The sequence below is a fragment of the Nelumbo lutea genome, chromosome 5 (genome assembly GCF_056320005.1).
Source record: "Nelumbo lutea isolate HS-2025 chromosome 5, American lotus-T2T, whole genome shotgun sequence".
Lineage (NCBI taxonomy): Eukaryota > Viridiplantae > Streptophyta > Magnoliopsida > Proteales > Nelumbonaceae > Nelumbo > Nelumbo lutea.
The window spans coordinates 11569619-11583982 of record NC_142688.1 but is presented as its reverse complement, the minus strand read 5'-3'; the positions used below and the strand labels follow the sequence as shown (position 1 = coordinate 11583982).

The 14364-nt window shown below is 39.7% G+C and overlaps 1 protein-coding gene across 1 annotated transcript in view; it reads right to left on the bottom strand.

Moving 5' to 3' along the window:
- Window positions 1–12446, bottom strand: part of LOC148850338 (protein DCL homolog, chloroplastic-like) — a 44238-nt gene extending 31792 nt beyond the window's left edge. Inside the window, exon 1 of the mRNA XM_088945988.1 lies at window positions 11680–12446. Within this exon, the coding sequence (XP_088802114.1) occupies window positions 11680–12098 (419 nt within the window). The 5' untranslated portion in view covers window positions 12099–12446. The remainder of the gene's footprint in view (window positions 1–11679) is intronic.
- Window positions 12447–14364: the final 1918 nt, after the last annotated feature.

Genomic DNA, 14364 nt, shown 5'->3' with positions numbered 1-14364 from the left:
AGAGATCCCCATCCGGAAAGAGAAGGCTAAACGGGGTTTTGAAACCCAAAACCCGAGAAGGCATACAGTTAATCAAGAAGGTGGCAATAAGGACAGCATCCCCCAAAGTTTAATAGGAACATGAGATGCAAAAAGGAGGCCTCAAACAACCTCAACCACATGGTGGTTCTTCCTTTCCGCCACTTCATTCTGTTGTGGAGTGTAATAACAAGAACTCTGATGAATAACCCCAAAGGTCTCAAAATAGGATGAAAGGTTTTTCTCAAAATATTCCTTAGCATTATCAGATCAAAATAAATCCGTGTATTAAACTAGGTAAGGATAAACTCATGAAAATTTTTCACAATAGTTGGTACTTCATCCCAGGATCTCATGAGATAAATCCAAGAATAGCAAGAATAATCATCAATAAAGAGGATAAAATATTTGTAACCCCCCATAGTAGGCAAATGATAATGACCCCCACACATTAGAGTGCACAATATGAAAAAGAGAAATGGATCTTTTATTGCTTACTGAATAAGATTGTCTACAATGCTTTGCAAGTTCACAAGACTCACAATGAAGACTCGATAAAGACACTCCCTTAAACATATTAGGAAACAAATGACTCAAGGCTGAAAAAGGTAAATGACCAATTCGCAAATGACATAACATGACTCTATCAATAAACTCTGACACAACAGACTCCAAAGCTACTCCATTAGGTGGTCCAAGACTCGTATCAGGTGTGCCCAACAAGTATATTCCATTCGCCTCATGGCCACTCCCAATTGTCCTCTGAGATTTTAGGTCCCGAAAAACACAATGGGTAGGAAAAAAGGTTATGCTACAGCTCATGGATTTAGTCATGCTACTAACAAATAAAAGATTGGTGTAGGCGCATAGTGCTCGCTCAGTCCATCAGAACACAATAAACACTGGGTTCATACCACATGGACGTTCGCGATCATCCAGCAGCTCATCTTTCCTATGCGATGAACCCAATGTTCATCATACGCTTGAGATGAACCTACGCTTAGCGCAAGCCCAAAATGAACTCAGGACGAATCTGCGATGAGGTCCTACGCGTACCGGACCACACGATGAACCTTAAAACCGTTACGGCATTCCAGTTCATCAAGAACCGGACTCGAGTATTAGTTGCACACGTAATACTGATGTGGGGAACATGACATGGCACCACGTAAGACTAATAAGACCTCGCCCGCCAAGCAGTGACGTCGCCAACACCAAGTCAGTTAAATAAGGTGCAAAAGGGCAGTAGCAAATGTGGGCTATGAGCATCTCCAAGTGAAAGGAAAGTCAATCCTTGAAAAGATCCCCATATAGACACGTGGCGAAACCCCAGTAATGCCCTTAATAATTGATAACTAATCCAATATTCACTTTCGTAGTAGAAGACAAACACTTTTGGTTCCTTCTTTTCAGGATCTCGGGATCTTCCCTATAAATAGAGATCTTTCCCATAACAAAGGGGAATCATCCAGTCGTTGATTAACCCTATCATTGGATCCCCTGCGGAGCCGTGTCTTCACCTTCTTCACCCCAACCTTCTTTTGACTCCTCAGCCTCGGGTCTTCCTCTATCCTTCAAGGAGACCACCACCTTACTCACAATTGGTATTAAGCTTAGGGACATGAAGTGTGAAAATTTGAGAAAAAAAATGAATTGATTGTATTGTATTGGAAGGAGCGTATACACAACTTTATATAGAATTACAGAGTTAATTTACAGGGTGATAAAATAGGAAACTAACTTTTCCTAAAAAACTAATTTCTATATCAGTGGGATTCTCCAATTAATATCCCATGATTCTAGGAAATTAAGTTTCCTAAACTGATGGACCTAAAATTATGGAGAATCAATCAAAGAGTCGATCTTCTACTTTCCAACACTCCCCCTCAAGCTGGTGAATATGCATCTTTCATTCCCAACTTGGAGATAAGTCCTTGGAATGCCACACTGCAAACCCCTTTTGTCAACACATCTGCAAGTTGACCATTCGTTGAGACGTATGGAGTGCAAATTAATCCGCTATCCAGCTTTTCCTTTATGAAATGCCTATCTATCTCAATGTGCTTTGTCCTGTCATGTTGGACGGGATTGTGAGCAATGTTAATAGCTGACTTGTTGTCGCAGAATAATCTCATTGGACCTTCCCATCTGATCTTTAGGTCTTCCAAAATTATCTTGAGCCATAGTAATTCACATACTCCCTGAGCCATTGCCCTGAATTCTGCCTCCGCACTTGATCTAGCTACCACATTCTGCTTCTTACTCCTCCATGTCACAAGATTTCCTCCAAGGAACGTACAGTAACCTGTAGTGGACCGCCTATCCATGGGAGAGCCTGCATAATCTGCATCGGTGTATGCCTCTAGAGTTAATCCAGTGTTTCTTTTAAACAAGATTCCTTTGCCAGGATTAGCCTTTAGGTAATGTAGTATCCTATAGACCGCCTGTAGGTGAACCTCTTTCGGGTTGTGCATAAACTGGTTAGCCACGCTCACGGCATATGCTATGCATGGCCTTATGTGGGCAAAATATATAAATTTCCCTACTAATCTTTGGTACATTTCCCTATTCACGGCTAGATCTTCATTTGCTTCTCCCAATTTGTGATTTGGCTCAATCGATGTGGAAGATGGTTTGCATGCTAACTTTCCTGTCTCTCTTAAAAGATCTGTTACATATTTTTGTTGTGAGATAAAGATGCTTTCTCTGGAATGAGCTACTTCAATCCCTAGAAAATACTTCAATCTCCCAAGTTCTTTTATTTCGAATTCTCTGACTAGGCATCTTCTCAAGGCTTCCTTCTCCTTTTCATCATTTCCTGTCACAATTATGTCATCAACATATACCAGAAGAGCCGTGACTCCCCCTGCATCCGAATGCTTTATAAAGAGTGTATGATCTCCCTGACTTTGTTTGTATCCGATGGCAAGCATAACTTTAGTAAATCTTCCAAACCACGCCCTAGGTGATTGCTTGAGACCATATAGTGCTTTCTTCAACCTGCAAACTTTATTTCCTTTTAGATTTCCTTTGAAGCCTGGAGGAATATCCATGTATATCTCCTCCTCTAAATTACCGTGAAGAAAAGCATTCTTTACATCAAATTGCTCCAAGTACCAGTAGAAGTTAGCTGCTAGTGACAACAAAATTCTTACCGTATTCATCTTAGCCACTGGAGTGAATGTCTCCTGATAGTCAACACCATAGGTTTGTGTATATCCTTTTGCCACGAGTCTTGCCTTGTATCTTTCTAGAGAACCGCCTGACTTGTATTTTATTGTGAAAACCCACTTGCAGCCCATGGGTTTCTTTCCTGGTGGTAGGTTAACAATTTCCCATGTTTGATTCTTATCTAGAGCCTACATCTCTTCTCTCATAGCATCTTTCCATTTCTCATCAGATAATGCCTCAGATAAAGTATTAGGAATATGAATGGTGTTTAGACTAACTAGGAAACTCCTATGTGATGGTTAGAATTTTTTAAAGGACACAAAATTTGCTAAGGGATATAAGGGATGTTTAGTGCATTCTCTTGTGCCTTTCCTAAGGGCAATAGGAAGATCTTGGTCAGATGCTAATTCAGAAGAAATTTCTGGAACTGTACTTACCTCATTCTCAGGATTAGGAGTTGAATCTTGAACCTGCACAAGATTAGGATCCTGGTTTCTTCTTCTTGAATATACCTGCAATCTCATAGAGTCACAAAGTTCATCATTCTCTGTCATGGGTCTGGTATGAATGGGTGAAGAAGTTGGTTTGGTTTGAGGTGGTTCGATAGGTGCAAATACGGATTGAACTGGTATAGATGCTGAGTTTGGGTGTTGAGAAACTGTAGATAGACCAAGCGGGAACAAATCTCTGTCCTTATCTTCAATGAATGACAAGGACTCCCCCTGAAGATAAGGTTGAGTGAAATATGGTGTTTTTTCTTCAAAAGTGACATCAATAGAGACAAAGAATTTTTTAGTAGGTGGGTGGTAACACTTATAACCCTTTTGAGTGGACGAATAACCCACAAAAATACACTTGACGGCTCTTGGATCTAACTTCCCTCTATTATGAGTATGAACATGGACAAAAGCAGTGCATCCAAAGATTCTTGGGGTGAGATTATTTGTGGTACGTAGATCGGGATAAAATTGAGAAAGTGTTTCCATTGGTGTTTGAAATCCCAACACCCTCGAAGGTAATCGATTTATAATGTATGCGGTTGTAAACACAGCTTCCCCCCAATAGGTTTTTGGAACATGCTGGTGGAAAAGTAAGGCTCGGGTTGCAGCTAGTAGATGACCATTCTTCCTTTCTGCTACTCCGCTTTGTTGTGGAGTATTAATGCAGGAGGATTCATGGATAATCCCTTCTTTTTGAAAATATGGGGATAAAGTTTGATTGAAATAATCCCGTGCATTATCCGATCTAAATCTTTTGATTCTGACCCCAAACTGATTTTGGATCATGTTATGGAAATTTGGGAGTACACTACTTACATTTGATTTAGATTTAAGAAGAAAGATCCAAGAGACCCTAGTGCAATCATCAATAAAAGAGACGAACCATCGTGAGCCAGACACATTTGGAACTGTGGAGGGTCCCCATATATCACTATGGATCAAAAAGAATGGGACTGAACTTCTCTTGTTACTGATTGGAAAGGGCACACGCTTGTGTTTTGCAAATTCGCACACATCACAATGAAAATATTCAACACTCAATCCTTTAAACAATGAAGGAAACATAGTTTTCAAAATTCCAAAAGATGGATGTCCTAGTCTAAAGTGATGAAGCCAAATGGTGTCTTTGTTGGATGATGAAAGGAGTGACAGAGATAACTTATCCTGGACAATATTTGATTTGCATGATTCTTCAAGATAGTAGAGTCCATTCTTCTCCTTAGCAAGTCCAATCCTCTTCCCCGAATCCTGGTCCTAAAATATATAGTAAGAAGGATAGAAAAGCACATTACAGTTCATGTCATGGGTGAGTTTTTGGTGGATATCAGGTTAGTGGACAATTTTGGAACATGAAGGACACTTTTTAGTGTAAGTGATGGATTAATATGGATATCCCCAAGGCCAGCTATGGTAGTAAGGGAACTGTCTACAATGGCTATTTTTCGATTGCTTGGGAAGGGGGTATAAGTGCTAAAATGTAGTGAGGAGTGAGTCATGTGATATGTGGCTCCTAAGTCAATAACCCATAAATCCCTAATAGGTTCATCAGAGACATTTAGTCTGTGAGGAATAGAAAACTTACCTGAGATTGCAAGAGAGCCTATACCACTAGGTTTCTCCAACAATCCCAGAAGCCCCCTTAACTTTTCGATCTCCTCCTTATTGAACTCGGTCTTGTCTGGAGGCTTTTCTTGGCTCGGCTGATTTGTGGTGAAGTTAGCTTGACTTCAATTCTTCTGTTGTCCTCCTCGGTAGCCCCATTCCCTATTCGATGGTTTACCATTCAGCTTCCAACACTTCTCTTTGGTGTGCCTTGGTTTCTTGCAATAGGTACACCAAAGAGACTCCTTGTTGTCCCGTGCAGAGGACAAATCTGTCTTCATTCCTTCCAGTATTTTCGGTTGTTCCATCCTTGTAATCGTGGCTAAGCCTTCTAGTACTTGGGGTTCAAGCATAACCCCCCTATGGCTTTCTTCAGCACGAATCAGAGAAACAGTCTCATTTAGAGATGGTACCTCTTCTTTGCCGAGAATCTGGACCCTAACTTGATCAAATTCTGCGTTGAGTCCTGCAAGAAAGTCATAAACGCGATCTTTTTCGATAAAACTCTTTAGGATTGTTGCACCCGCTGCACATTTAGTCTCAATGCACCGGATAATGATCGAGTTCTTGCCACGGGTTCTGCAGTAAATTTGCATACTCGGTAACTGTCTTGCTGCCTTGTTTAGTTGCTCCAGTCTTGACTTTGATTTCGTAAACTTGTGCTGCATCACGTGCTTTTGAATATGTTTGTCGGACGGCATCCCAAATCTCTTTAGCCGTGGATAAAAACATACGCATGTCGCTGATTTCAGGGTTCATTGAATTCCATAACCATGACATGATCATGGAGTCAGCTTCGTCCCATGCATCAAATCTTGGATCTCCTTCCTTCGGTCCCGTCCCTAAGAGATGGCTAAGCTTTCCTTTTCCCTTTAAATATGTTCGAACAAACTAAGACCACTTCAAATAATTTTTCCCGTTCAACCTATATGCTGCCTGAATGTTTTGCAGGTCGCCAGATGCTTGATGTGAGGAAACTTCTTCCGATTGTGCAGTGGTATTTGATACAGTGGCTTCTGACATATTGGGTGGGCTTCAAGAAAGAGAGAAAATCAGACAATGAAGGTCTGAAAAACTTATTTAGTGTTGGCGATAAAGGCCTAAAGAATCTTTCAGCCAATGTAAAAAAAAAAGGTAACTGTAATGCTCCACCAAACTGAAGAGTGGATCGAAACCACTCAAAATCCAAATCAAACCAAAGGGATTTAGTAACTCTGCTCTGGGAAACACCAAATCTAAGATTTCAGACTGATCTGATGTCTCTACAAAGAGATCCAAGAAAAAATGATGAATCCGATGGCGCAGCAGTCCAGAAGAAGCAAAAATGTAGAGTTCAGATCTGTAGCCGATCTCGAAGAAGAATCAAGGACACTCAAGAACCTCCCAAATACTGTTAGAGAGTTCTTGAACCAGTAGCAGAGATGACCAAAGAGATACTATGTGTGGATTAAGTCGTGACTAGCTCTGATACCATGTGAAAATTTGAGAGAAGAAATGAATTGATTGTATTGTATTGGAAGGAGCATATACACAACTTTATATAGAATTACAGAGCTAATTTACAGGGTGATAAAATAGAAAACTAACTTTTCCTAAAAAACTAATTTCTATATCAGTGGGATTCTCCAATTAATATCCCATGATTCTAAGATATCCCATGATTCTAGGAAATTAAGTTTCCTAAACTGATGGACCTAAAATTATGGAGAATCAATCAGAGAGTCAATCTTCTACTTTCCAACATGAAGAATAGAGGATAAGACAAGTGTGTCAGAGGCCTTGATATCTCCTTTGCCAAAGATGGGAGCAAGAGACCCATCAACAAGAGATATCTTCTCTCTACTAGAGAGGAGCTAATAGGAACAAAAGAGGTTAGACAAATTGGTATATGGTCTAATGCACCAGAATCAATAATCCAAGGGATTTTATGATTACCTAAAACAAAAGCACGAGTACTTGAGTGAGCAAATGCAGATGATGAAGTGCTGCCAGAAGGGTAGGATGCTATTACAGTGATTTCCAAGTGATTCAGTAACCTCCCATACTTCTCAAACTCTGACTTTACTGTTGCTACCAGCTACTCCATAGCTAACTTTTCTTCACACTCCTTGTTCCCTCCTTCAGGTACTGTGGCAACATTAGCATTCTTAGGCTTTCCTATCTGACCATTCTTCTTAAAATTGTTGTTATTATTGTTACTGTTGTTATTCCAAAACTTGTTCGAGAGAAGACCAGGATGGAGTTTCCAGCAAGTATCCTTAATATACCTTGGTTTCTTGCAGTATTCACATATCACTTCTTTCTTCTCGGTCAGACCTTTCAGCTTTATTCCAACATATGCAAAATGTTCTATAGGTGGGCTCTGTAACTGCACATGTCGCCTACTCTCTCACTGCTTACCATAGCATATGCTTGAGCAAGAGTGACCTCATCCTTCGCCAGAATATTCTGTCTAGTAATGTCAAACTCAGGGTTGAGTCATGTAAGAAACTCAAACACCTTATTTCGTTCCACCAGTTTCCTAAAAGTCTCTGCATCATTAGTACTCTTCCAAACAATTGTCTCCACAACATCAATTTCCTACCATAGTGATTTCAGCATGGAATAGTAGACCGCTACACTCTTCTCCCCCTACCTCAGATTTTTCACATCACTTTTCAACTTATAGACTCTTGCCACATTCAACTTCTATGAACATGTTTTCGTAACACTGTCCCAAATTTTCTTGGTCGAAGACATCAAAAGATAATGTTGACTTATATGGGGTTGCATGGAGTTAACCAACCATCCAATAATAGTGTAGTTCTCCTACATCCATTTCTCATATGCAGGGTCTGTCTCTGCGGGTTTCACCTTACTGCCTGTGAGATATCCCAATTTACCTCTACTACAGACATGAATCCGTATAGAATGTGCCCAAGCTAGATAATTGGTGCCATCTAGCTTGATTGTGGTCACTCCATTCAAAAAAGAATCTACCAGGCCAACCTCAGATACCAACATCTGCTTCGATTCTCTTTCGGAATGCTCCATTGATCAAACGAAAATCAAAAAACCAGTTTTCAATCTATATAAACTTAATTGAGGTCAATACAGTACCTAGAGACTTGAAACTAGGGTTTCACTGCATCTGGCTATCGGAGAGGAAGAGATAAGAGGTAGCCGCTCCTACCAGAGCTTCCAAACCACCTACAAGTCTCATCCGCACACTTCTAGAGATTAAACTACACCTCCCAAGTCCTGAGCGTCACACCCTTCTCCTTGACCTGAAACTTGAAAGCTCTCTAGTCGGCTAGGGTTTTGGGCAGAAAATTACAGCTCCACTTCTTGGCAGTTTTCGGCCAGATTCTAATTCTCCAAACCCTCTACCAACTAGGCAAAAATATCTGATCTATCAGGAACTTATCTCTCCATACACACTCCTAATCTAAGGGCATATGGAAAAAGAGAAAAGAGAAAAAAAATAAAATAAAATAAGGGAAAACCTGCTCTGATACCAAGAAGTAAATCTGACTTCTAAATCTGATAAAACTTGATTAAAGAAGTAAAAAGTGAGAAAGGAAGAAGAAAACAGCAGAATAGAAGAAGGGGATGGAGAAGAAGAGAAAGAAGAAGAGGGCTCGATTATCACCTCTCTCCCCTCACTAATCCTTTTATTAATCTTCACTAATGTGGTTAATTACAAATCAGCCAGTGGGGATCCAGCTAAGCATAAACTTAAAATAACTTAAAATAAGTTAACAGGCCCATTAGCATACAAAATAAATAACCTACTACTGAAACATAAAATACACTAGGGCCCATTCGGCCCAGTCTCTCTACACTATTAAAAAAAGACTAATTTCATTGGTCCATGGAGGCCCAGCAAGCTTTTGAAAAATTGAAGGCAGCAGTTACAACACCACCTATCTTAGCCCTCCCGGATTTTCCCAAAACATTTGTAGTGGAATGCGATGCTTCTAGAGGAGGTTTAGGGGCAGTTCTCATGCAAGAAGGCCATCCCGTTGCGTATTTCAGCAAGGCACTATCAGGACAGGCCCTAGCAAAACCTACGTATGAAAAGGAGCTCATGGCCCTTGTGATAGCAGTACGGAAATGGAGGACATACCTGATTGGGCAATGTTTCATCATCTGCACTGGTCACAAAAGCCTCAAGGATCTCCTAGAGTAGCAAATACACACTGAAGAGCAACAGTGATGGGCTCACAAACTCATGGGCTATGATTATACCATTGAATACAAGGCAGGCCCAACCAACAAAGTGGCAGATGTGTTATCGCGAGTCCACGAGTTCAACCAACTAACAGTATCTAAACCAGTCTATCCATTGGTGGGCCTTCTCAAACAAGAAGCCCTCTCAGATCCTAAGTTACAGGCCATACATAACAAATGGGCCCAAGACCCAAATTCGGTCCCAAGCTACAAGGTGGTGGGCCCTGATCTCTACTACAAAAAAAGGTTGGTGATTTCAGCCCAGTCAAAGCATCTACAGCAGCTCTTACAGCTCACTCTTTCATGACTCACCACAAGGTGGCCATTCAGGCATACTATGCACTTATCGTAGAGTTGCAACTCACCACTTTTGGGTGGTCATGAAACGAGCAATTTGAAACTATGTGGCAGCCTGTCCCACATGTCAACAGCAGAAATATGAGGCTCAAAAACCCCCCCCCGGGGGGGGGGGGGGGGCACCCTACTACAACCACTTAAGATCCCCAACATGGTATGGAAAGAAGTCACGATGGACTTCATTTCTGGCTTACCCAATTCTAAGGGGTATATGGTCATCCTAGTGGTCATCGATAGACTATCCAAGTATGGGCATTTTGTGCCTCTAGCACACCCATATACAGCCACTAGAGTAGCAGCAGCATTTGTCAAGGAGATCACAAGATTGCATGGCACGCCCACGACTATTATTACAGACCGGGATCTGACCTTTCTCAGCAATTTTTGGAAAGAATATTTTCGACTACAAGGTACCTCGCTCCACATATCAACTAGCTACCATCCGCAGACCAACAGACAGACGGAGGTACTTAATCGTTGCATCAAGACCTATCTACAATGCTTTGCTGGAGAAAACCCAAACACATGGGCTCAGTGGCTGCCATGGGCAGAATTTTGGTACAATTCCATGACTCCACGTTCCATAGTGCAGCAGGCATGACTCCTTTTAAAGCCCTATATGGGTGTGACCCTATGAGCCTGGCTCAACAGTAGTGGAGGCGGTAGATCAACAACTATCTGGAAGGGATAATATCATCAAAAACCTCATGCGAGCACAATCATGGATGAAGGCCACTTATGATAAAAAACATTAGCGGTGAAATTCCAAGTGGGGGAGCGTGTCTATCTCAAATTACACGCATGTAGACAAACCTCTCTGGCCCAGAAGGTTCCCAGCCTCCTCGTGGATACACCCAGTTTTCCACGTCTCTCTCATTAAACGATGCATGGAAAACAGCATATCGAGCTCAGCTGTCTTGCCAGAATTTGATGACGCTGGAGTATTGCAACTACAGCCTCGGAACATCCTGGACTATCATTGGATCAAGGTGGGGAAGCAAATCCAACAACAGGCCTTAGTAGAATGGACGGGACTCTACCAGTTCATGATGCCATTTGGAAATCTTGTGCAGTTCTCAAACAGAGGTATCCCCAACTGCACCTCGAGGACGAGGTGGTTCCCATCGGAGGAGGAATTGTTAGGAGCCCAGAACCAGCAGATTTTATTTTCACTCTCAAAATTGACCAATCAAATCCAAGCAGAGACCATCTGGTGTTCGGGAGAGATGTTCCTGAAGGAATAGATTCAAAATGGAATTTGACCAAGAAATCTGTCTTCCATCAACTTTGAGACAATGACATTTAAAGAACCGCAAAACAAAGTTGTATGTCTAATACTGTTAACAAATCTGTTAACCTTCTCTTAGATGTGATATTTGGGTGGACAACTAGGTAACGGAATGGTTAAGATACCAACGCCACCCCCTTTTCCCAATGAGGAAGTTCTTGGTATAGGAAAATAAGATTATCAGCGTAGTCCAATGAGAATCGTACAAACAGGAGGGATTTACTTTGAAAACAAATTTAAGAAGGCTAAAGATACAATTGAAAGGACTCCACCCGAACTTCCCATCGGCATCTTGAAATAAGGCCGCAAACCCACATCTCAGCTGTGAATATTTGTGGTACAGCAGTTAACTACCAAATCTCAAATCACAGTTTCAATAGTTGAGAGGTGCTTGATAATAGCTCAATTAATCATCATAGTTAATAACATTAGTGAGACGACTAATGAACCATTGAATGCAACCAAAAGAAGCAACAAATGAATCATTTTGACCACACAATGAAATGTTGCGATATGAAATTAAGACCTTACTTTCCGGAGTGAAGAATCATCCTGACGAAGCCAACAAGCGGTGCCGTGTTTTCCAAAATCTGGTCCTCCCAGTCGACCCATCGCTCGTCCTCTTGTTGCTTGTAGCTTTTCTTTCCTTCTCCATCAAGTCCCTCGTCAACATCCGAGGGACTGGACATGCCTCCCTTCTTCGACAATCCATCGCTGTCGTCTAGTGGTGAGATAATAGGCTTTCTCAGCAAATCCGAGCTGAAGGAATCCTGGCTCCTGACGCTGCCTTCGTCAGGACCAGTTTTTAGGGCATGAACACGTGGGTAAAACGAGGAAGCTCGACGGGAGTGAAAATAAAGAATTGAAGACGGGAAATGGAGAGAAATAGAAATAGGGCTTCTGAAATGGTGAATGCGCAGTGCCTGTGTATTGGAGATGGAAAAGGCCATATTCGAGCAGTGGTTTCAACGAGTCTGCTCTAAATGCTTAATCATATCGATCATAAGATCTTTTTTCACAGGTTTTGGTAGAGAGGTTTTAGCGTTCTTTTCTGTAATCTGTGTGATCAAACCAAGTGAGGTGGAAGATAACGGATAATGGCGCAAAATCGCCACCAAAGTAAATTCATAATTGGGACTTGGGAACTTGTTTTCACCGTTTCAGGACAATTCCAGCCAAAGTAACCGTTTAACTATGAGGTAAGGAGGCTGATAAGGCGTTCAGACTTCAGATCATGCTATCGTTCTCGTAGTGGCCATGAGGCTCATGAACAAAACCATGATCAGTGTTTTTCACTCGGGGTGGCAGGTCAATGGTTCGATTGGACCGTATAGGGTAAATCCATATGAACCATGGTCAATGGTTCGATTCGACCTAGGGGTATTCACAAGAAGAACCAAACCGACCATACCGATCCGATCCAACCCGATCTAGTTTTTTATGAAACATTTGGTCTGTCTCAGTTTATAAATATAAACAACCAGGTTGGTTTCGGTTTTTTAATCTAAAAACCAAAACTAGCTCAAACCGAACAAACTATGACTAAAAGAAGTCTAATATTTCTGATTTTGAAATAGAAACAATGGAACTGTCTCAACTTTTAAGATTTGCACAATTCTTTTTACAAATATAGATAATTGAACTCCACTTTTTTTTCTTTCCTTTTTTTTTTTTTTTACATTAGTCTTGAAATTTGGAGATGATTGAGCTCCCCTTCATTCATTGCGTTTATATAATAATATTGAAGTTGAAGAGACTTGCACAAAAATAACAACTTTGGGGTTGGGGTAGTATAAACACAACACTCAATAGCCTATATGACTTAGAAAAATATTGTATTTGACTCAAACACGCAATGAGCCAAATCATCCAATAAGAGCAATAAACAAAATAGGTAAAGGAAATTGAAATTCAATAAATCATCCTTGATGACCAATTGACCATCCCCAAACTAGCTTGACCAAACTGAAAAACCAATCCAAATTGACCTTTTATGTTTGGGTTGGTTTTCCCTTATAACCGATCGGTTTTGGATTACTTGTTTATCAAACCAACCAGTCGGTTCGGTTGAGCAAAAAGCCTACAACCGACTCAATTCGACCCGTGAACACCCCTGCTTTGGCTACTAAAAAAAAAAAAGTTGCAAACTATAGGGGTGTTTTGATAAAATGAAAACTATGGGATAGGCGTTTAAGCAAATCTGTGAAATTATAGGAGTGTTTGGGACCAATGTCATTTTCTTTCTCAAAAAAAAAAAAAAAAAAACGGCGCCACATCAGTGCCACGTCAAAAATCAGTTTTATGAGAAAATGCCTACTATTTGGTAAGTTATTTTCGCAAGGGGGGACGCTTTCTCGGACCTTGCCTTGAAAATAAAGAAATGTGTGGTATGAGAAAATACATTTTACCATTGCTAGTAATAATAGTGTGCTAATGGGCATTGAAAAAACACCTATGTGGCAATAACAACAATGGTACCAATAGAAAACCTAGTAAAACAGTATTTCAAGCAAAGAGAGGGGGAATAAGGAGAATTCGATGTTTTTTATATATTCATGACATATTCCATTATTGTTAAACAATTTATTATTAAATAATAATAATGTGTTAATTAATCCATTAATTATGAAAATTATTAAAAAATCACGGAAAACATTCTACCAAAATTATAAAACCATTTAAGAAATAATAAATATTAAATAATTTAATAATATACCAAAAATTAATAAATAATCAAATATTTAATCATTTTTGGTTATTAATAAATGTTCAAAATTTCAACATTTAGCACAATTTGTATTAATAAACTTTCTTTAAATTTTTACAATAATAATTTATTGATAAACAATGTTACTAATTAGCATAATTTACCAATTTCTATAAAAACAATCATTATAGTTAACGATTATCAAATAATTTATGAAACTCTTTAATGAAAATATATTATCCGAGACTATTTAAATAATAATCCAGTATTATTATTCAACTAAATAATTATTAAAAAAATTTAGGAAATTAATCTATCATAATTTATTTCACAATTATTTAAATAACAATTCATTATCATTTCAATAATTAATTATTAAATAATTTATAAAATTTATTAAGTCTATCCACGTCGATCTATACCACTTGGTTGACTTCTATCATACGTAGTTTTACATTAATTAACAACAAATGATTTACTTTTAATTAAAAATAATGTAATGTACCATA